The sequence below is a fragment of the Vicugna pacos genome, chromosome 4, assembly GCF_048564905.1.
Source record: "Vicugna pacos chromosome 4, VicPac4, whole genome shotgun sequence".
Classification (NCBI taxonomy): domain Eukaryota; kingdom Metazoa; phylum Chordata; class Mammalia; order Artiodactyla; family Camelidae; genus Vicugna; species Vicugna pacos.
Window position 1 is genome coordinate 32,072,772 of NC_132990.1, and position 25,062 is coordinate 32,097,833.

At 40.0% G+C, this 25,062-nt stretch overlaps 1 protein-coding gene across 2 annotated transcripts in view; it reads right to left on the minus strand.

Moving 5' to 3' along the window:
* PDCD1LG2 (programmed cell death 1 ligand 2) overlaps positions 1 to 25,062 on the minus strand; it is an 88,984-nt gene that overhangs the window by 27,876 nt on the left and 36,046 nt on the right. For both annotated transcript variants that reach the window (XM_072959490.1, XM_015242610.3), the window contains 2 exons: positions 15,662 to 15,730; positions 6,764 to 7,069 (listed from right to left, as the gene is read on the minus strand). In XM_072959490.1, the coding sequence (XP_072815591.1) occupies positions 6,764 to 7,069; positions 15,662 to 15,730 (375 nt within the window). The remainder of the gene's footprint in view (positions 1 to 6,763; positions 7,070 to 15,661; positions 15,731 to 25,062) is intronic.

The following is a 25,062-nucleotide window of genomic DNA, read 5'->3' on the forward strand; positions in this document are numbered from 1 at the left end:
AAATGATTATAAATCAATAAAAAATGTTAAAAAAAAAACTGACTCCATCCCCTCCATACACATTATCTCATTCAAACCACACAAAGATCCCATGAGGCAGACAAAATTCACATTCCAATAATAAATAAGGAAACAGCTGGAATCTGGGAGTGGTTGGGGGGACTTGAACTCATGCCCTTCATGGCTGCAGCATTCTGAATTCTGGAACAGCTGGAGTCATCGTAAGAGATGCTTCTCTATGTCACTGCAAAAGTCTAGGTATGAAGCAACATACACAAGATCACATATGTGTTCTGGGGGACTTATGAGTACCCAGAACTAGAAGCAGATCAGTGTCAGGTTCTAACACAGTCTACTGAGGGACTTGAACTGGTTAGACTCACCAGTTCCCTTGGAGCCAATTTTGGTCTACCTCTAGCAATCTAACAGTATCTGAAGCACACATTTGAATATTCACTTTATCTCATTTTATGTTATTTTATCTCCACTTATTTTCCCCTTGGTTTGATGTCCCCTTCTAATCATTTCCTTCCATTATAGTGTAGATTTTTTCTGGAAGCTCTGGGTTTTTAGAGGTGCATGGATTAGAATAAATGGATTTGTAGGAGTAGTGTGTTACAGGTGAAGGTTTGGCTTGCTCCAGCAGGGTAGCTCAGGACAAAAAGCTGGTTTTGGTGGCTGAGCTGGTAAGTGATTTCAGAGGTAGGAGGACCAGGAATCAGCAGCTGGGCTGAGGCTTTGACTTGGGATATATAAATGAGAACGCAAATAGGACAAGTGTTCAACTAAAAGAATCAGCAAAGTTTGGAGGAAGGACAGGATCCCATATTCTGCATCTATTTAAGGTGCCTCCACAGCCTCTTTTGTATTTGGGAAGTGGCTAAAAACGTATCATTATCAGCAACACACAAAGGGGAAGCTGGGCTAAGGGTGATATTCTTAGGAAAAGATGAGTAAATTTTAGAATTTCAGAGGTGGAAGTGATATTAAAATTTAATTAGTCCAACTTCCTGCTCAAAAAGAAATATCTTTTCCAGCATATTTGCTAGATAACTATCTTGATGACTGTTTCACATGCACTTGGAACTGCAGTTGTTTGGTATAAGTTTTATGTGTGTTAATTAAATCAAGATGGCTGTCTTGTTCTACCCTTCTATTTTCATTTTCGTGTGTTCTACCAGTTACAAAAGAGATGAGCTGAAATCTCCAAATGTGACTGCAGAGTTTTTAATTTCTCCTTTCAGGTCTGTCAATTTTTGTTTTACATATTTTGAAGCTATGCGGTCAGATGTACACACATTTAGGATTGTTGAAGTGATTTTTTCTATCATTATGAAATGTCCCTTTTTGTCTTTAATAATACTTTTTTCCCTGATATTAGTAATCTGCTAGATAACTAATTTTTGGTTAAATACGTCTATGAATGGAAGCTCCTACTTCCAGAAGCACTCATCACCAAGATTAGACAATAAAAAAGTTAAACTTTCATTGGGAAGATCAACCTTATATCAAGTCAAATTTTGCCTCATGGTAGCTTCAATCTTTTGGTACTTACTTGACTGGCTTAGCAAAACAACATATGGTCAGCTTAGTGTTAAGTACATGGGCTTCAGAGTCTGAAAGGTTGGACAATGCTTAAGCCAAGTGCTGGTTACATGACCTGTCAAGCCTCAGACTTCTCATTTATAAAAGGTACAATAATACTTATCCTCGACAGGGGTGTTAGGATGATTAAATGAGTTAGGTACCTAGATCTTAGTAAATACTTAATTAGTACTGGCAATTATTATCTCTTCCATAGGACAAGGTAAACCTTCAGGTATCTGAAGACAACTGGCAAGAACCCATACAGTCTTTTCACCTCTAGGTAAAATATGCCTACGTCCTTCAATCATATCTTATAGGACATACGTTTCAGCCCCAATACAGGGTTTTAAAGCAGTCTAAGGTTATAAGGTTCAATTCGTTAAATGATCTACTGCCCAGCTAGGCTGATTATCACAGACCCCTTAGCACTTGGAGATTGTCTCCAGCTTGACACAAGACTGTCAATCACCCTTTGTTGGCCCTCAGTCAACAACTACTAGTTGTTCAGGTGTATGCTGTGTAGGTCCTGGGCCTGTTTGCCCTTAGATGTATCCCTCAGTTTTTCTTGTCTGCTCTGTACTGCGGGAAGGCTGACTCCTACAGGTTGTGTAACCCAGGCTGTTGACAGCCAACAGCAGGCCTCTTGGGAAAACTGGAGGGCAAGTGGGAGGGAGAGGTAAGGGTATTTCTTCCCCATGCTCTATGCTATGATGGCATCTCCAGCAGCAGCCACATCTCTTCCCTGGCTCCAGCTACCACTGGACAGGCCGATTTGGGTTCCAGGGTCTGTCAAGTGACTCTGGACCCTGGGTTCCATTAAGCCTGCCTTTCCCCTTTCCCTCCAGCCCAGCAGTGGTAGCAGCTTTCTGCTATTACTAATTGCTGATTTGCCTCCCTGTTGCCCATTTGGCTTCTCAGTCTGTTCCATCCAAAGAATTACTCTTTTCTGATTACAATTTATGCTTGTTTAAATGGTTTCTGTGATCCTGGTTGTCTCTGACTACATGATTCACATATTACTAGCAACTTCAGCATTTCTGAAATAAAGGTAAGCCTTATTATCTTTACTATATATATATATATTAATTACTATATTATCTTTACTACTGTACATAGTATTATCTGTTTTATCATTATAATGACCATAACTCAGGTAAAAAAACGTAGTTTTACGTGCCTTGGTCTTAGAGGATCCAGGCAGGTTTCTAGGAATCACTGAAATAAACCTTTTAGGAATACCTATTAAATTGGTCTGTTAAATGGCCTGGAGAGGAACATCAGCTTAAACAGTTTCTTAATTCCCAGGAGGTCCCCCGCCCCAATCTCTTCAAAATTCAGGATACTGTTTTCTTAACTCCAGCTTTCCTCGTTCCCTTTTGTTTCCCCATGGGAGAAAAAGCACTGAGAGCAAGGATTTAGCCCCATCAGTAAGTTCCTTTGGCAAATGTTTTCTCTGGGCCTAGAGGCTAAATTTACAGTCTTGTTTTTTCAATACTGCATTGCTTATATCGGGCTGTTTCCTCTCTGTCCCCTGTGCCATTTGTCTTCCTCTTCTCGGAGTGAAGGACATCTCTCTCGTGAGAAAAAATGGAAACTATGCTGCCTCCTTCCTTCACTTGTTGAAGCTATGCTCTGTCTACCTTGGGCCTTTCTGTTGTTTTGAAGTACTTCTGTAAGCCTCAGCCCATTCCAAGTGTTGGCTCTCTCCCAGGCCTATGCTTATGGCCCACCCAGGCCTTCAAGCTGGTTCGGCCCATCTATTCTTAGTTCTTGCTCTGTGTCTGTCTGGGATCCTTGCAGTCTGGTTCTCAACCTGTGGGCTCAATCCCTGGCCTCTCAGGGTCGCTTGCTCTTTCCTTCAGCCATGCTCCCTGGCCTTCCTCAGACAGATTCCTCCTAGTCTTGTGGTTGCAACCTGGCTTTTCAGAAACTACAGCCTTCCGTTACTGGCTCTTCTAGACTCTCTAGCCATGATACCTAGTATTTTTCCCTTGTCCTTATGAAATCAGTTCACTATATTTAATATTAACTGTTTCCCAGGCATCAAAGAAAGTGCTATCAACCTATTTTCAAGGTATATGCCATAGATCAGGCATTTTAAGGACAAAGCATGTCCTTCCTTTCGTTTTGTGCCATTTAAGTAAACGCTAACTGGGGTCCCAGATCTCTCCTGCTTCCTTCAGAGACCCCTGATCAGGGTAAAATATTCTTAGGTGCTGATCTTCAACCTTTTTTCTTTTTGCTTGCTTGCATCCTTCTTTAAACAATTGTGATGCAGTATGGTCCTTCTCACACATTTATTAACTTCATTCTTAGACTATTTCATAAGTTTCTACATTAGAAAAACATGGTAGGAGAGCATTTTATAAACATTCATATTTTTAGTAAGGCAATTATTTCACTCTTATACAAATGTATCCAATGTCACCTAGATAGCAAAGAAGGTGTCTTTCACACACACCACCATCCATTGAAAAATACATACAAAAATTTTCTTTATGGTCAGAGCTTTACACTGTTTCTTATAATTCCTTAAACCTCAGTTCCAATTATACTTTTTATACAGAATTTTACCCTTATGCAACATGTTTGAAAGCTCTTTAGTGATTATCCTTTTGTTTCTGTGCAACAACAAAACATGCAAGCCATTGAAACTAAATTTTTTCTTCTGATCATGAGGCTTTAAGTGTTCAGTTTTCTCCTGCATTAAAATCTAATTTCCATTATTATCAACACATGTAAAGTCAAAACAAAATATTACGAATACTGATGGTTACTAAACATAAAAAAGTTTACTGGAAATGTATTTCTTAATGGGAAGGGTGGGGCTTTTTTCAATTTGTTCATGAATCTGAGGATGCATGTGACTTATGGTTGGAGTGAGACAAGGTTCAGCATCAATTCTATTTCTATTTTTCTTTTTTTTTGTAGCTGTAAGGGCTAAGGAATCTTGCTTATATGAATAAGGAAGTAGGAATGAAAACAGCTTATAGTAATGTCATTTCATTCTTTGAAATCCCTTTTGATATATACAACAAAAAACTGCTTCATTTTTTCCTATTATCAGCTGTTAACTCTATTAGGGCCTCCTTAAGTTTTGTTGAAAACAGAGAATTTGATACTACCTGATTTGCAGAAGGATTTATTAGTCATTACAATTTGATAGGGTATCAACATTTTCAGTCATTCTTTTGTTTAGCACTATAGAGGTTTTTACACCCTGGAGCAATGCAATCTACCCACGATGGGAGAGAGGGAGGCTTTATACGAAGTGGGTAGAGCAATAATAAAAGAGGAAGTGTTTTAGGGGAACCCCAAGAGCCTTGCCTGGAAGGCACATTCTCAGGCACCCTCAATTTGGGGGAAGAGTATTTGAGGAAGATGAAGATCTAGAAACTTGTTTCCTAAAACTGCCTATGCTTACGCATCCCATAAAAAGCCCTTGTGATCCCCACACACTGTAGTTGGAAGATCATTGAGGGTTTAATGAATGAATGAATGAATGAATGAATAATATATAAATAAAGTAAGGTTTGAGGAATAAATCTGTTCCACACCTGAGTCATCCTTGGTCAGGGTGAGGAAGCAGGCAGAATGCCTTCCTAGGGATGAGGGGCACCCCTGAGCCAGAAAGAGTGGGACTGGCCCCAGATTGCCCAAAGACCCTGGATGCATTACAGCACTCAAATAGAAATCAGCAAACATAGGGCAGCGATGTAGGGGTGCAGATACCCAAGTACACTAGGGGATCTTGAGAATATAGAGCACTCTCTCCTCCATTAGTTGAACTCAGACTAACTTCAATGCTCTGGAGTTCCTCCCAGTTGATGCTTGGATGTAGGAAATGCAGTAAAAATAGAAGGCAGTTACATCCAGGCTAAGGGCTTATGAGTTGAGGTGTGAGAGGTCACTGTCCCTACAGTAACTGAGGGTCTTTGAACCAAACCTCTGGACACACCAAATGCCAGGCACCATGTTCGGTTATTTATGTTCACTATTTCTTTTAACTTTTACAAAAGTCCTATTTGGTAGATAATACTATTGCTATCCTACAGGTAAGAAAAATGTGAGATTATGAAAGGTAAAATAACCGGCCCAAGGTCACAGGTGAAAACATTTATCCTTGTGTCTAATTACTCGTTTGTTCTTCTTTACAGCAGATCATAAAGTCACACCATTGCTGTCAAGACCAGTGGTCTTTAGGAACCAAAATCCACAGACCCTCCAGAACAAAGAACAGAGCCCTGAGACCTAGTGGGTAGGGTGGGGAGGGAACAGAGAAAAACTGGCACAGTTTAACTCAGAACAGTCAACGAAGGCTGAAAAACACAAGCCAATGAACAGAGCCAAATCTATTCTTTGGTAATTGTCATACGCCTTTCCCAAAATGACCTTTCCCAGAACAATAAGAACTTAAAGACTCCCTTCAGATTTGGGTTCATGGCTCATGCTGTGGTGGAGAGGTGAGCCCTGAACCCAGAGAAATGGGGATAGCTATTGGTTTAACTGGCTCCCTCAGGCCACCTGTTTTATTTCTTGGGGCTTCGGCTGTTTCATGTGCAATAGATGAGGCTCAGATTAGAGTAGTATTTTCCAAACTTTTCAGATTGTATCTGAGTGAGAAAAAAATTTTTACACCATAAGGCAAGATGCACACACACTTCTAAAATAATTTGAGTTTCATGAAACAACACTCAGCCCTACTATGTGATGCTCTCTGATATGTTCTATTTCATCAAGCTGTTCATTTTATTGATTAAAAAAAACACCCACCTGGTTGCTACTCACAAAATTGATATTTTAATCTGTTAATGGATGGCAAAGCATGGTTTTAAAAACTCTGGACTTCTAAAGAGTAGCTTAATAATCAAGTCAGTGTTGTTCCTTGGGAGAACTGTGAATCTTTGGTCCCCTCCCACTTTTCAGGGGCTTATCTTCCTGGCTTCCTCTAGACCCATTTTATTCCTTCCACCTCTGTTTACCCTCACCCCTGCTGCTTTATACTCAGATGTCAAGAAATATTTCTGAGCAGGTGCTTTTGTTTTCTCTGAGGTAGCCGTAGGCATTCTCCCAGTTTTGCCTTAGCTACCTTTAGTGTGCTCCTGTTACTTGCAGCTAATGCAGGGCCTGTGTTGGAGAGATGCCTCCATGGATTCCAGTGCCTGAAACTACTCACCTTTGACTTTCAGAGTCAGGTACTTGTAGTCCCAGGCGATCCCGTAGATGATCAGACAGAGATACTGCCCTGCATCCCTCACTTGAACTCGGGGGATGTGGAACAAGGCCTTCCCCAGGGGCAGCTGCTCCTCCAGCAAAGTGGCTCTTTCACTGAGCAAAGTTGTATCATTTTCCACCTTTTGCAAACTGGCTTTTAAATCTCTAAGTTCCATGTCACCTCCAGTGTCAAAATCACACTCCAAGGTCACGTTGCTGCCGTAGTCTACGGTGTACATTTCCTTTGGGACTGTCACTGTGAATAAAGCTGAAAAGAAAATAAGACATTCTCCCATTGTTTGCCTTTACATTTCAGTTCTGCATAGCATGGGAGCAAAGGAGACCCATCCCACCCTGCTTCTCAGGAGATACCTGTCAGTATCTCGGCATTTGTGGAGGTTCCTTTTTCTCCTTTGTCCAATCTGTTCTGGCCAAGACTGGAATTTTTGATCTGCTGCTCTGAGGTAGTTCTCTCCTCTCAACACTCCCCACCTGTGTGGCTGACTGCCCTTCTGCCACCTATTATCCAGGCACATTTTCTTCATATGGATCAAATTACATCGTGCCTTGCCAAATTCTACCTTCTCTCATCAGTGACAGGAATAACAATTATCACTTGTTGAGTTCTTACTACGTGTCAGGCCTCTGCTAACACATGATCCCTTTTGTCTTCCCAGGAAGCCAGTGAAGTAGGGCCATTTTCTTTTTAGAAAATGAAACTGAGGCACAGAAAGGTTAAGCAACTTGCCCAAGATTGCACAACCAGGATCAGACCCAGGTATTGCCAAGTCGAAGTGTTAGAGCAGGCAGATAGCTAGATATGAGCAGAGAAAGAGGGACATAGACCAAATGGTAGGAATTGGGCAGAAAGGAGGGGCACAGACCAAATTCAGGAAACCATACATTATATAAGCACGAGGGGTCCCTGGGCAGAGGAAAAAAAGCAGGAAACTTTGGGCTGATAAGCAATCATACCTTTTGGGGTGGAGAGGCCTGGAGGCCTACAAAGAAAGATGAGGAAAGGCAGGACTCTTCAGTGTCCAAATGTAACCTTTTGCTCATCATGCGCTCATCACAATAAAGTCAGCCTTGCAGACTAGAAGTACCCAACATGCACCGACACCATAACACTTCTGATCCAGAAGAAATAAGGACAAAAATGCCTCCTCCCTTTGGGAAGGTGGAGTTGGGATTAAAAATCAGGGAATATGACCCCAAATCCTTCCCTCCCCAATGAATATTCTGCCCACTCATTTTTACTCTCTATGTAACCAACTTGCCAAAGAAATTCAGGGCAGCCGCTCACCTGAGCCTGCCCGCTCTCCCCTTGAGAGTGTACTATCCATCCCTTAAAAATCCCTGCTTCACTTTCTTAACCTATGAGTCTTGTCTCTGAATTCTTTCTGGTATGGAACAAGAACCTGGACACCGGTTACATCCACTAGCAACACAAGTGCCCTTACCCACCACCACATCATACAAGCCCACTGTGGAAGCATCTTTTATATCAACAAAAGGAAAGAAAGATTGGGACTAATATTTAGCGTATACCTACTGTATGTGAGCCACTGTCACAGGCTTTTTATCTATATCATTTAATACTGAAAATGCAATCATAAAATATATATTATCATTACTGTTTTACAGCTGAGGAAACTTGGTCAAAGAGGTTTGCTCCAGGACATACAGTCAAGTAAAGTCAAACTTCAGAGCCAGTCGGATACCTGACTTAAAAATCTGTAGTTTTTGAAACAGTGACCCCAAAATGTCACACAGCTTTAGAATTATGCAAAATAATTTTAAACATGGCAGAACCAAGGCCTAAAGGGAGTTGGATTATTCGAAGAGGAATTCATACCCTCTTCAATTCTATTTCAGTCCCTCAAATTACATATAATTTGCAACTAGCCTCTCACATCCCTAACAATGGCTATTTTTCCTTTTAGTAAAACAGGAAGCTCTCAGGCAGATGTTAATAATAATCTGGTAGAATTTAATAAAACCACTTTACTTTCACTACATTTATTTTTACTCATACTCTCTCTTTACCAGTACCAGTGATACTGGGTTTCCATTCACCACAGGGGTATACTGTTTTGTTCAAAAGATAAAAGCTTAGTTGAGTTAAAGAATTCTATAAAAACAACAGCACACAGAGCAGTCGAACACAGCAAAAGTAATGAAGGTAGTGTGTGCAAGATTAAATTGTGAGAAACTGTACAAAGTGATGCTGCTTTCATCGTTAATGAATGGAAAATCATTATGACTAAGTGAGCAAGATCTCGAAGAAGCTTCTGAATTGTGACAGAAGATTAGATCAAATTATCTTCAGGAGGGCTTGCTTCATTAATCCACTCATTTAATCAGTCAAAACAGCCATTGGGGATGGCTTCTAAGAATATGCGATTTGAGGAGTCATTTTCATACAAAACATGGTACGTACGGAAAGAGCTTGGGATTTAGTGACAGATGAACCTAGGTTCAAATTCTGACTGTACCAAGATTATGAGCCCTTGCTGGGGCAGGTGGGTATAGCTCAGTGTTAGAGTGCATGCTTAGCATGCCCAAGGTCCTGGGTTCAATCCCCAGTACCTCCATTAAAAAGAAAAAAAAAAGGATTATGAATCCTTTGATCTTAATCATGTCATTTAACTGCTATGAGTCTCAGCCTCTTTTATCTGTAAAAGTACAAGGAGGAGCGGGGTGGGAAGGGACAGACTGGGAGTTCAAAATTTGTAGATACTGACAGGCATATGCAGAATAGATAAATAAGATTATACTGTATAGCACAGGGAAATATATACAAGATCTTGTGGTAGCTCACAGTGAAAAAGAATGTGACAATAAATATATGTATGTACATGTATAACTGAAAAATTGTGCTCTACACTGGAATTTGACACAACATTGTAAAATGATACAACTCAATAAAAAAATGTTAAAAAAAAACCCAAAAAGGTACAAGGTTAATATCTGCCTCTCAATATTGTGGTGAAAACTAGACAGAATGGCACATGTGAAGCACCTTGTTCTGGCAGGCAGTATGTGGTCAGCAAACACTGGTTCCTTTCTTTTGTACCATGCTTTAATTCTTGGGAAAGTGGTATTCTGACCACCCTGGACAACAGATTCACAGTATAAGTAGTTCGGGGGTTTTCAGTGGCTTGAATGATTCACATTGCAATTCTCTTCTGACTCGAGTTTTTCCTCGTATCATCTTGCAAGTCCTTGAAGGCAATGACCAGGTTGAGTTTGTTTTTGGTATCTCCAGTGCCTAGCACATACTAAATTCCAGTTCAGGGTTTAACATATAAATGACAGAAAGAGGGAGAGGCAGTAAAAACAAAAGGACAAGTCTACCCATGTTCACTTCTGTTTTCCTCTCATCAAACTGCAACTTGCACCAAACTGCACAAACTGGCATTCTTAATCACTACACAGCACATGTGATAGTGTAATATAGGCTTGAGATTTATTGAAAGTGACTGACAAGTTTATATCTTGCCTCCAACTCCTGTTTTAACAATGAGAACATTAATGTGCCTTTCTAACAGATATCTATGGTGCAGAAAGGAGTTCACATCTGCCCAGTATTCTTTCGGGCAGAATGGGGATGGGGGCAGGGCTATAACATGAGTGCTTCTGTATAAAACAATTCCAATCACATCTGCATTTGCTAGGCCAGGTATAGAAGACTCTGGGATGGTGTGGAGAAAAAAGATGTCATGCTTCCAAATTTCCCACAAAGTGGAATCCACTGAACACTTGTAATAACTCTTACCCCAAGTCTCCATAAGAGGATGCTCTTAAAGGTAGATTCCTTTATGACAGGAATCATCTCCAAATACTTGAGTTATTAAGTTCCCTTATAACTAAGACAGAGCTGCCTGATACCAAGTCCACCCTGCCTGAAGAGTAATACTTATTTATTCATCTGTCAAATATATATTAACCATCTTCTATGTGCCAGGTTCAAGAATTTACACTGCTTTTACTCTCCACATAGTACTTCCTTCTCTTATTTTATTGCACAAGATAAAACAAGAAACAAGGAAGAGAAATGGGGCTTGTGAGGAAGGTTACTTGCTGAGTCTGAGATTTAGCAAGAATCAGAAGACTCTGAGTGTAGTCCCTATCAAATTTATTTAACAAATTTATTTACCACACTTACACTTTCTTCTCATGAGAGGGAGTGGCTGTAACTTCCTCTGGAACTCCCCATAGCATACAGCAGAACTCCCCTCTTCACTGTCTGGGCCTTTAACAAAAATCCACTTTATCCTTGCTTTTCCCCTCTGCCTCTGCCTTGTACAGAGTGTGTGTGTAGAGGGGTTGGAGGCAAAAAGTGTGCTACCTTTCAGGCAGGTGACATTTTTCAGCTAATGTTCACAAGAGGAGAGAAAAATTGGCAAACATGAATCATGTATCTGAGTAGCTCAGAATAACTAGAACATTAGTTGTTATTTGGTCTAAGTTTGTCCCAATTAAAGCTTCTGAGATATGCAAAACTTTAAGCTTGATTACCCAATATAAAATGACAAGTTTAGGAGATGCAATATACTTTCGAAATCCTAAAATATTCTCACTGTAAATTACAGAGGAAATCAAAACACTCTTGCAAACAATTCTGTGAAGAGGTTTTTTTCAAGCTTGGCTGCACAGTAGAATCACTAAGCAGAGGGCTTCAATCTTAGCCATCATTGGAATCACCTGGGAGGCTTTTAAAACACCAATGCCTAGGCCCCACTTTGGATCCTTTAAAACTGAGGTCAACATCAATTTTTTTTAATTTCACTGGGAACTTCTAATGTGCACAGAACAATGAGAAACCATTTGTTAGACAAATCCAAAACACCTGCCCTTGCAAACATCTTATCATCCTGCCTTTCAGAGTGTTGTCCTCAGTTTCCTCTGGGAGAAATGTGACGTCTCCATTCAGCATTCCTACAATTCCTGGGAGGCAGGTAGAATTGCATTCCCTGCCCCAGACCTAGAGAAGCAGAATCTACTTTCTAACAAAATGGGGTGATTCACATGCACATTAACATTTGATAAGCAGAATGATAACACTAGTTTGCATTTGGATTGTTACTGGGAAGTAGAGTAATACTTAATATTTATTAAACACAATGAATCAGACACTGGGCTAAAGTTTACATCATCATCTTATTTGATGTTCTCCAAACTCTGCAAGGTAGGGGTCATTACCCCCATTCTACAGATAGGGAAACTGAGGCTTAAAGAAGTGATACAACTTGCCTAAGGTCAAAGAGTGGGAGCTCACAGAGTTGGAATTCCAATTCATATCTCTGTGTCTTGAGAGCTTGTACTTCTAACAACTCTAGAGATATGACCATATATCCACTGGCATGTACATGCTCCATTCATGAATGAAATAGATATACTTTGCAGCTTTATACTAAGGAAAAGACATTTGTTTTTTTTTATTTCATGTTACATGGTTATTAAATTAAGCTTCAACCTAGCATTGATTTCCTGATGTTACCAAAGGAGAAAACTGAAATTTTCCACGACAGAAATTAAGCAAACAAAACATTCATTTGGTCAACTTGACTAAATTAAAGGGTAAAGGACTTGGCCAAAGCTTGAAAAATTCATACATGCAGGTCCTTTAAACAGATTAAAATAGCTGGCTTGAGTAATGTTGGAGCATTTTTCAAAGTTCTTTAGGGAACTTTGCTTTTTCTTTGCAATCAAGGCATTAGTTGGAGCCGTCACATCTCCAGGAAACACAAAACAAGTTATTTGCATTACCTCCCGAGGTAACTTTCTCTCAAGCTAATTTTATACTTTTTTCCCCCCATCTAGCAATAGAAGCTTAAGAGTTTTCAGACTTCCTACCTTAGTACTTGACAGGTGAGGGTAGGACCAGGGTAGGGGCAGGGGACTGCTTTACACAGCCACAGTTTTCAGAAAACTCCAGTTCCTGGTTCAGGACAGATGCCTGCTCTGGGCACCTAACTCATGCACTTCTCTTTGTAGGAATACTGCATGGAGACATCTCATCTCAGAAATCCTTTCCCCAACTAGATTCTCCTGCTGTGTATACCTCAGGGGTCAGCAGAAGTAGATTTGGAGGCTGATTATAGGCTAAGTGGAGTGACTCAGGGTGTGGTCCCTGCCCCAGAGTGACCTCAAGCAACACCCTGGTCGTGCCTCCTGGGTTTTATTCATTTCTGGAGGACAAAAAAAGAAAAACATAAAAACACAAATGAAAGATATAAGATTGGGGTTACTTTTTCTTCCAAGACATGACAAAATACAAAAATATTTTCCCTTAAGTGTGTCTGGATTATAACATGTCCTTAGGTTTTGAAATGGAAATATAAGAAAAAAATGAAATGTAATGCTACAGTAATAAAAGAGTGTGATTAATGTGAAAAGATATCCACAAAGAGCAATAGAACAGAATGGAGAAGCCAGAAATAGACCCACACAAATATGGCCAAGTGATTTCTGACAAAGGTGCAAAGGCCATTCAATGGAGAAAAGATAGTCTTTTCAACAAGTGAAAAAATGGGACTGGGGCTGGAGCAACTGGATGTCCACAAGCAAACAAACAAATAAACAAACAAAACTTAACCTTATATAAAAATCAACTCAAGATGAGTTGTAAGCCTAAATGTAAGGTGTACAACTGAAAATGTTTGGAAGAAAATCTTTAAGTCTTAGGTTAGGCACAAGAGTTCTTAGATATGACAATCCATAAAAGAAAAAAATTGATTAATTGGATATTATCAAAATTAAAATCTTTGCTCTGCAAAACACACTGCTAAGAGAAGGAAAAGATGAAAAAATTTGCATAACACATAGCTGATGAAGAATTTGTATGCAGACTATATAAAGAACTCTCAAAACTTAGCCATAAGAAAATAAATAACCCAGTTAAAAATGGCCAAATGATCTGATACGCACTTCAGCAAAGAAGATATATAGACGGGCAATAGGTATGTGAAAATATGTTTATCATCACCGATATTAGGAAAAGGCGAATTCAACCACAGTGAGACACTTCTACACATCTATTAGAGTGACTTAAAAAGAGAAAATGACAATGTCAATACCAAGTACTGTCAAAGATGTGGAGCAATTGGAACTCTCATACTTTGCTGGCAGGAATGCAAAAATGGTATACAGACTATGAACGGTTTGATGGTTTCTTACAAAGTTAAATATATACTTACCATATGACTCAGCAATCCCACTCCTAGGTTTTCACCCAAGTGAAATGAAAACATATGCTTCCACAAAAACCTATATACAAATGTTTGTAGCAACTTTGTTTGTAATTGCCAAAAATAAGAAACAACCCAAAAGTCCCTCAACTGGGTAATGAATAAACAAAATGTGGTACAAACAGACAGTAGAACACTACTCAACAGCAAAAAGGAGTGAACTATTGCTTCATACAACAATATGGATAAATCTCAAGTGCATTATGCTAAGTGGAAAGAACCCAGACAAAAAGAGTATTTAATAAATGATCCCATTTACCTGACATTCTGGAAAAGTTAAAGCTATAGGATAGAGACTAGATAAGTGGGTACCTGGGCTTAGAAGTTGGGGGAGGATTTTTTGTTTGGTGATAGAACTGTCTGGGCCTTGACTGTGGTGGTGGCTGTGTGACTACACATTTGTCAAAACTCATGGATGCTTTTATGAAAAACAGTAAAATTTTAATTCATGTCAATTTAAAAATAAATATTTGAAAAACAAAATGAAAATGTTTTCTGATAGTTTTTCACTTCAAACTTTAACTTATATTATAGATAACACTGTAGAGCATCCACAGAACGTACAAGGAAAGAGTTAATTTCATATGTCTCTAAAATCCCAGCTGGGCAGGGTCCAGTAGAAAGGACACATCAAGTGTTCCTTTAACTACCACTGCAAAGGCAGGGCTGAAGTACGCAGAATATAGGGATGTTCTCCATGGATGACCCCAAGTCGATGTCCTAGTACCAGTCCAGATTGGGCAGCCCAAGGGAGGGAGAGGAACATGACTGGGTAGAGAGTAATTGGGACCACCTGGAAGGGAGGGAAAAGCTTTTCAAAAAGTTATCTGTGCCAAAGAAGGCACTTTTTCTCAATCAAAGGTGGAATGCTGGATGACTTCCCATGGAATCAGGGCTGCTATCATAGAGGACCTAATCCCCTGTATCCGCCTGTCTTCCTCTCTTACCTACTGGTATTCTCCCAGTGTAATTCACTCATGGTCCTGACTGCACACGTGAATGGTCTATGAACTGCTTTCCCCAGAAACGCAAAACTCTTGAAATTGCTTTCCTCCCTGCCCTACACTCTCCAGTAGAACACCTTTCTTCAAAATCCAAAGGCATAACCTTAAGGTTCATTATTCATTTAGACACAAGAAGATTCTGACTTTCCAATTCAAGTAATCCACATTAATGTGTGAACGACCAAAGGCTGCTGATGTTGCTTTTTAAAAGAGAAGGTGTCCCCCTGACCTTTGTCTCCTCACTGTCCCTGCCAGAAGAGAAGGGGACAGCTGTGTGGCATCTCACCTTTCAGGACACTCCACCCATGCCCTCTTGTGTCAGTTCAGAGGTGCACGGTCTGAGTGGTCCTGACTTCTTGTCACTACCATTATTGGACAGTGGGGATAGATGGGCCAATATTCTCAGTCCCTGTGTCTGTAAGACATGGACACGGATATACAAAAGCCACCCTGGGCACCATTCTTTTGGCTGTGCTTAACCAGAAATCACACTGCCTCTCGCAAAGCCTTCAGCCTGAGGACCACAGTCTCGTCCTTGGTTTCAGCTGAAGGTCATTACCTGTTCCTCTTTCTCAGTCCCCTCCCTTTATCCTTTCTTACCTGCTGTCTGATGAAGCTGCATTTCCAGGCTCAGAATTAGCAGGAGGAGGAACATGTTCTGTACTGGATCTGAAACAGACAATTGAAAGTCTCAGAGCCACCTGCAGTTTGCTGGGTCTCATGATTTGGTCATTTGCTCACTCTTGAAAACAAGAAAATGACTCGTAAACAAATCTTTTGGGGAGGCAGTGGACCGTGATGGAGTAGAGCCGGGAAGAGAAGTTAAGGTTTGATCACTTAGAGAAGAGAGGAGATAGGGTAAGAAGAAGCGAGGCCTCCTCTCGATCCAAATTAGAAGCACTTCTTCCTTCTCTAACAACTGTTTCTAAATATGAACCAGTCCTCATGAGTTACCCATACTGGTGGTTATCTGCACCTCTTTGTCTCTCCCATGAAGCCTTCCATAGTTTCAGCAGTAGGCCCTTGAAAACCAATCTTGTTTGTCAAATGAAGGATACACATCACCTTTTCCAGCTGCACTGGAACTCTGGGAGCCAGACACTAGATAGTGTTCAATAGAACAGAATTAGATTCTCAGCAAAAACTTGGGAACTGACTGAGCAGGTAAAGCAGTCAAGCTCTTTACAGTGCTATGATTGAATGTGCCCGTTACTTGAACTATTTGTCATTAAGACGTGTAGACAGGGAGAGCAGAGAACTGGCTCCACTGAGTAGCTGCCAAACCTTGGTCCTGTTTCAACTCCTGTGCTTCCACCTTTGCTCAGCTTTTCCACCCAGGGACTTCTAGAGATTGAAGGCAAAAGGGACAGGGTATACCACTGTCAGCTTTTTTTCCTTCAAACAGGCTTTCAAAATTTTATCAGCCATAGAATCATTTCTCCAAGGGGAAATCAATTGGAGCCATACATCTAAATCAGGTAAAAGCAGAACTGCTCTGTGTATAGTGGAAAGTCAGTGGAGGATTTGGATCAGGAGAATGACATGATCTCATTTTACATTTTTAAAAGAGGACTCAATTTTGGTGTAGACAATAGACCACTGTTGTGAAGGAGAGTGGGATGAGCAAGATTAGAAGCAGAATGATAGTAAGGAATGTTTTTGCAGAGATGATAGTTTGGGTTAGAATGGTGGGGCTGGTGGAGGTAAGAAGTGGTCTGTTGATGGTTTTTTATTTTTAAACATTTTTTCTTGGTCCTTTAAATGTATTAAATTCTTAACAGCTTTATCGGAGTATGACTGACGTACAATAGAGGACTGTGGGTGTGTGCACATAGATATATTTAAGACACAGATGATTCAATGGTACAATTCAGTGGTTTTCAGTATATTCACAGAATTATGCAACCCACACCAGTACCTAATTTTGGATCATTTTCATTATTCCAAAAAGTAACCCAATACTCACTAGCAGAAACTCCCCAATTCCTCTTCCTCTTCCCCCAGCCCCAGGCAATCACGGATCTCCTTTCTATCTCTATAATTTACTTATTCTGGATGTTTCATATAAATGGAATTATACAATATGTGGTCTTTTGTGTCTAGCTTCTTTCAGTGAGCATATTATTTTCAAGATTGATCTGTACTGTGAAACATTATCAGTAGTATATTCCTTTTTATGACTGAATAATATTCCATGTATGAATACACCACATCTTGTTTATTCATTCAGCAATTGATGGACATTTGAGTTGTTTCCACTTGTTGGCTATTACGAATAATGCTACTGTGACACTCAGGTACCAGTTTTTGTGTAGATATATTTTTGAATCTCTTGGGTATATACATAGGAGTGGAACTGCTTCATTAAATGGTAACTCTGTTTTACTTTTTGAGAAACTGCCAAACTGTTTAGCAAATGTACGATTTGCAATTACTTTCTCCCACCCTGTGATTGTTTTTGCAGTTTCTTGATAGTGTTCTTTGAAGCACAAATGTTTTAATTTAATTTTAAAGCATAAATTAATTCTGATGAAGGCCAATTTGTCTATTTTCTCTTTAAATTGCTTTTGCTTTAGGTGTCATCACTAAGAAATCATTGCCTAATCCAAGGTCACAAAGATTTACATCTATGTTTTCTTCAGAGAATTTTATAGCTTTAGTTCTTATATTTAGGTATTTGATCTAGTTTGAGTTAATTTTTACATATGGTGGGAGGTACGGCTCCAGATTCATTCTTTTGCATGTGGACATCCAGTTGCTGCTGCACAATTTGTTGAAAAGATTATTCCTTGTCCATTGAATTCTCTTAGCATCCTCACCAAAAATCAATTGAACTTAAACACTGGAGAATATAGCCATCTTAATAATATGAAGTCTTTCAATCCATGAATGCAGTGTGTCTTTCCATTTATTTAAGACTTCTATATTTTCAGAGATTTGACAGGAATTGTTGACAGGTTGGAAGGGTAGTTTGACAAAAGTAAAGAAATCTAGAAAAATTTCTAGGTTTGGGGCTTGAGTCTCTAGGGCAATGGAGATACTATTTATTAAAATGGAGAAGACTAACAGATTAGGGAGCAGAAATCAAGATTTGTATTTGGAATATGTTTGGTTTGAGATGCCTATTAGGTATCCACATTGAAGATGTTTAGTAGGCAATTGAATAACTGGTAGTCCAGAGTTTGGGGCAGAGATATAAATTTGGGAATCATCAACGTATAAGTGTTACTAATGCCATGGTGCTGCACGATGTCATCTAAAGAGAGATAAGGAAGAGAAAGTGTCAAAAGGACTGAGATGTGGGTCATTCTAACATTTATGGATCTTTGAGAGGGAGGGTACTAGCAAAGAAAACTGAGAGGCAGGGTATAAAGGCAAATGAATCATCTCTTTTATTTTCTGTATTCTCATTTGACTTCTGGAGCCTTGTTGACTGTGGAGGGACTGCCCCCTCAAGAGTACCCAATTCCTAGAAATAGTAAACAACTCACCCTCAAGTGCGCCTTTCATATGCAAGTCAACCATTCCAAAGCCCTATCTTCAATCACCTCCTTACTAGGCTCTCACACTCTGGGCCACTACCTATTTGCCCTAATCACCCCAGGGCCAGATACTAGACAATAAGGGACAGCTCCTATCCCCCCAGAGTCTGCTGAAATTATTCAAACTAGCCCTATTCGTTCCTGTGGAAGCCACAGTAAAGGCTCCTAGCTACTTCCCCACCTTCTCCCAGTGCCTCCCATGTGACCCTGATATTTACCTGTGTGGCTCCCTGTGGTATGGCATGCCCTTTTCTCTTGGAATCTATGAGTATAACAAATTATTTTTTCAATGGCACTCACCTCCTGATCTGTTGGCCTCACCGTACCTAAACAATAATAAAATCTAGAGTTTAAAACATAGTACTAGAAGGAGAAAGTGATCAGTTGAGCCAGCTCCTGAGAGCTAAATTTAGCAGTATGAAGGTCATGGATGACCTTGGTAAGCATGGTACCAGTGGGTTTGGTGCAGATGAATGCCTGTGTGGACTCGAGGGACAATAGGAGGTAAGGATGTGGAGACAACAGAATATAGGCAACTCAGGGAAGAGTGCTACAGGAGAAATGGGGCAGTAGCTAGAAGGGAATTGAGGTGGGCTGTATTCTTAGTTTAGGGAGGGAGATATTATAGCAGGTAACAACTGGGAACAGAATCAAGTGCTTTCCACTGGGCAATGCTCTAGACACAACTTAGCTAGACTTGAAAACCCTCTTCCTTGTTGAAAATAAAAATATGTATAAAAAAGATACCATCTTAAGCTGCACCTGCAGCCTTGCCCAGCATTTTAAATTCTAGAATACAAAAGGATAGCATGTAACATGTGGTCTGGCAACAGAAAAGACTCCAAGTTCACTCACCACTGGTTTTAACTTCCCTTTCTTCCTTGCCCATCCAAGGGGACTTTCCTTGCACACTGCCTCCTTGAGCCAGTTGAGAGACAGACACTTTCATAAAGGTACTTTCCAACAAGCAACCTTCTTTCTTCTAGGGATAATGTGTCCCATGCAACAGTTAAGAGCACAGGTTCTAAAGTCAGATGCATCTGTGTTCAAATCCTGGGTCTATAAATTATTAGCCTCTAACACCTTGGACAGTTATGAAAACTCTTTGTGTCCCATTTTCCTATAGTGCCAACAATAATAACTTCTGCTTCAAGGCAGAATCTTGGGGGTCATCTTAAACCTACTCATCTCTCATCTTAACATCCAGTCCATTCTCCCACACCTGTTAATTCTACTTCCTGGATACTTCTTGGATTATGCCTCTTCCTTCCACCACTCCACTGCCATCACCTTAATGCAGCTTCCCACCATTTCTCATTATACCATAGCAGAGCCTCCTCACTGCCATTTTTACCTTCTAGTCTTGCTTCTTTCTACTCCATCCTCCTCTTACCAAAGTGGAGGACACAAACCTTGGTGTCATCCTTAACTCCTGTTTTCTCTCACCTGCATCTGGTTCATTAACAAATCCTGTAGGCCTTTCTTTGAAACATATCCAGAATCTGACCACTTCTCACTGCTTTCATATCAACCTAAGACATTATCACCTGTCATGGTGATTGTAACCTTGCCTTCCTACAGTTGATTCTCAACACAGGAGCCAGAGCAATTCTTTAAAAATCCATGTCTTCTTAAAACCTTTTGATAGCTCAGTATTTCACTGAGAGTAAGAGGGGCCTCTGTCCTGAGCTCTCCTGTGATTTAGAGGATCCCAGTGTGCTCATGCCTTTCATGCAGTGTGAAGTGTTCACAGGGCTGAGAGGTGTCATCTAGAGCCCGTGATCTCTCTCCACCATCCCCACAATCTGGGTCCTTGGGATGCTGGAATTTCCTGCCCAAATGGCCCTAAGCCTGCTTCCAGGATCTGGCTTCTTCCCCAGATCCATCCATTCAAGGATGGATCTTGCTGCTAATGTGCTCATCCATATGCCTGGACACTTAACTCTTTTTAGTGAGATGACCTTATGGAAAATTGCAATAGCACCACTCATCCAGCATTCCCAGTTTCCATTTTCTGTCTCTCTTTTCCAAAGCTTTCATTACCATCTAACATGCTATATAACCTACCTGTTTATTGTATTATTACCTGCCATCTTCCATTAGAATATAATCACTAAAAGTGCAGGGATCTTCATCTGTTTGCTTATGACTATGTCTTCAGTCCCCAGAACAGTGTCTGGCAATAAGTAGGCACTTGATTAGTATTTGTTGAGTGAACTATCCCTTTACCTAGCAGGCAGAACAATCTCTTGAACGCTGAATAATCGAATCTGACCATGTCACTCCTGCTTAAAAGACTTCAGCAGCTCCCACTATTTACAAGGTAAAGTTCTTAGTGCAGTGCACAAAACTTCCCTGACCTACCACCTTCTGCCTCAGTCACAGAGTAATACATGCACTTTCCATGACTAGGGCCTCACAGGTGCTTTGAGAATTCTAATCTTCTATGTCTAATCTTATTTTTTTAATCTTATTTTTCCTCTCTCTCAATTTCTTCTTGAGTTTAAAAAACTGTATTGTACCTTAAGTAGCCTTATGTTCTCATGCATTCAACAGAAGTGAATAACTCTTTTCTAACTAACTTAGGGTGCTTCTGCCTCAATTGTACCTACTACTCACCCCTATAGTGAAGCACTTAACTCATTACTGGTATGTTGATTTATTACACTTCTGTTTTCCTAGGCTAGAACAAGAGTTCTTTGTACAGTCTGCCTTGGTATCTGCAGGGTATTGGTTCCAGGATCCTCTGAAGATACCAAAATCTGCCGATGCTCAAGTGCCTTATGTAAAATTGATAGTACAGTTGGCCCTATATGTAGGGTTGCGGAATCCTGCAGATATAAAGGGTGGACTGCCCTATATTAGGTCCTTTTAACTGTGTGCTGAATGGACAAGTGAATGAGTGCTTACATGCACAAGAGCTTAGCATCATATGCAGGAATCTGAGGAGTACTGGCTCCCAGTTGACTCCACTCCCTATCAGAGAAACAGAAACCTTAACTTGGTTGTTTATTTTGGCCCCAAATAAGAACTTTCCATTGAATGGAACCACTCACAACAGAATGGGCCACTAATGGGGTGGGAAGGCATCATCTCTGGAATTGTTTAATAAGCAAAGGGTGCATGTTGAAGCAAGAGTTTCCACAAGAGGCAGAAAGTGATCCCTTTTTAACAGTAAAATTATTTACAAAGTTGTCTCCCAGAAGAATGTTTCCACAGGTATCTCAAGCTCCTCACCAACCTCTCTCAAAACATTAGACAATCTGGATAAGACCCCTGCCCTCTGGTTTCCTTAGAAGAACCACGTTTTCTGAAGAAGCAGGTTCTTGAAGCTTTAATGTTAGGGAAGTATGAACTATTAATATTCAGATAGGCAAGGCCTGAAAGAATTTACTTAGAAAATTTATGGAGTGCATTGCCAAAGTTAATTAACTCAATGCATCATTTACAGAGCAGTCATGTGTAAGGCACTCCTTTGGCTAAATGAGCACCGTGTTGCCTCTTCTCCATGATACAATGAACATGTTCAAACAACCACGCTCCCTCTCTAGTCTCCCCTTTTAATATTCACCTTTGTTTTGGACATAAATATCTTACTATCTATACCTGGTCAGCTGTTCATTTTCATCTTAATTGTACATCCCTTATGTACATGGTTGTGTTTGCCAGCCTTCCCATGAAGTTGAGGTTGCTCATTGCCGCTAACTTTATATCAGGCAAGCTGGCTTCTAATAAATACTTTGGAATGTGGGTGGAAAAAGAAGTTTTTAATCAAATGATCAGTTTAGCTGAATTCCTTAATTTCTAGATAATTCTTAATGAATTTCTGGGTAATTCTTGGTAATTCTGCCTGTGAACATGTTGTAAGTGTTGATGTCAAGTCGTGATCTGAAATGGAGCAGAACGGCATAGAACATTTTCTACTGGCTCCAGGAGTAGTCAAGAAGGGCCTTCTAAGTCAGGAAATGATTAGGCTTGAGAGTGAGAAGAAGCAAAAGCTATTCTTGTTAGATTTGTGGAAAGTCCTGTTCAAATTGCTGTCCCATCTCTGCTCTCACTCAGGTCACTGGAAAAGCTGCTTCTCTTGGTGGCATGGTAAGACGGAGTTCTAAGGTAGCTATCAGGAGACAGGAGTTCCAGTCTTTGTTCCCTAATGTCCTAGGAACTCACTCTCGGCTCTGCAAAAAAAGGGGTGAACTAGGTGATTTCCAAGGTCCCTTCCGTGTACCATCTATGCAACTAGTGGCCCTAAACAACCAGTCTCAACCATTTGATTTCCCCATGTTAGGTAACACTCAAGTGTGTAACATACCAAGATTTTTGATGAACCATGAACATTTTTCTTTTTTAAGAATTAAAGCGTGATTCCATTTCTAACTACCACAAGTATTACTGGCCTATCAGTAACTATCGATCACAACGTTTAAGATGAAGTTAAGATACATAAGACTTGACTTATTCCAGCTAAGGTCTTTTACTCCTTTCCTCTAAAAGGCATTTAAGAAAGTGAGTGGAAATGACATCATGGAGATAATTAATGAACTTCAACTTATAAATGTGTACATATATGTATGTGTACATAGATAAAAAGCTAAACTTCTGATAATTTAGGCACTCTGTTATTAGGAACACAAAACAATGTGGGGTGCTGCATAAACTTTGTTGCCTAGGTTGTAGCAGAGCCAGTAGCCAGAAATGTGACATTGGGTAGGTCAGCCACTTCCCTCACCTAGGGAGAAGCAGACCTGGAGACTGCTTCCTGAGTTTATGGAAACCATCAAGTGGAAGGTTCCTACCTCAGTGGACATTTTCCTGCTCCTTCTCCTCCTCCCTCCTCCTCTTCCTCATCCTCCTTCTCTTTCTCCTCCTCTTTCTACTTCTTCTGTTTTTGCTTTTGCTTCTCTGCTTCTTCTGTTCTTTTTCTTCTGTTTCTCTACCTGCCTGTGAAGATTAAGCTCCCCAAGGGCAGGAATTTCTGTTTTTGTTGCTTACTATGTCGCTGGTCCCTCAAATAGCCCCTGATACATGGTGGGTCCTCATTAATATTTGTTGAATGACTAAATCAGGCTCCCGTGGTCCATGAGCCATAAATATAAATGGCCCTTCGAACATGGTGATATTGGGAGGAGTATGTGACAAATACTTTGCAAATGGCAAAGTGTTCTTCACATTCATTGTCATTATTACTCATGGTGGTGACTGATGATCTTTGGTCCAAAATTCCCATGGATTCCTAATATGACCACTCCTTTCACTAACCCATGAAGATCTCACCAGGTAAAGTCTACCTAGTCTTTAAGACTCACTCAGGGTCACCTCCTTCATGAATTTTCCCCTGTGCCTCCTAAGTAAATGTCTGCAGAACTGCTGTACCTCTCAGAGTACTTCTTGTCTACCCTGTATTTAATAGTTTATGTTTAACTTTCTGCTTAGTAGATGTTTAGATCTTGTTTGGCTTATTTCTATATAAAAGAGACTAGTATCAGTTGTATTCAATCATACTGTATTTCCAAAAAAAATCCAGAAAATTTCTGTAAATTCTGAGGAGAAATTTGTCAGCAGAAAATGTAAGCAGGAAAACTTTTCCAAGCAAAATTTGCAAGAAGATCAAAAATCACTGTAGGTGCCAGCAGGTTCACTTTCTGGTTGCTTCAGGCCCAGTTTCTTACCATTTCACCTACCTCCTGACATCTACTTGTGAACTGATAGATGAAATTTATGATTTTACAATAATTTACAGAAGTTTTAATTCTTTCTTTCTTTCTTTTACTCAAAACATTTACTATTTTCTATGTGCCAAGCGCTGGTATGCAGAGGTAAATAAGACCAGCAGAACCAATGCTTTCAAGAATTCTCTAGTCTCTAGAATAAGCAAGGCATAAATACTTTAAGGAAATGTCTCAAGGATCCTAGCAAATAATTTCTTTGTGTAATAATAACCAGCATAAAGGATCATGTTTGTGTAACACTCTATTCCTGGCTGAACAGTCTTAACTCTTTTGACTTCTCCTCCTCAACTGTCTAGCATAGTCCTGGGTATCCATGAAGACCTAGGTAAACACACACCAAGCTGATTTTAAATACCTGAATTAATCACTGTTTTTGAAGCCAAATGTCTAAAAGAAGAATTTTAATTAGCAATGTTTTAAAGTAATTTGGGTTTGAATGCCTTTGGCAAATAATGCAGAGTTTGCCCCAGGCCCTACCACACCCTATTGTCTTACCTACAGCTTGCATTCACACTTTTATTACCTACAGGCATTTACGCTTTTAGGGAATCTTAGCAACAGTGGCTCTGTTTTTAGAGGGGGATCAGTAAACTTTCAGCGTAATTATTCAATCTCTAAACCATCTGAGGCATATATAGACTATCTGTAGCCTTAAGATGCTATTCTAGTCATTTTAAATTAAATTCAAATTTACCTTAATTTAACTTAAATTCATATTGCACCTTAACTT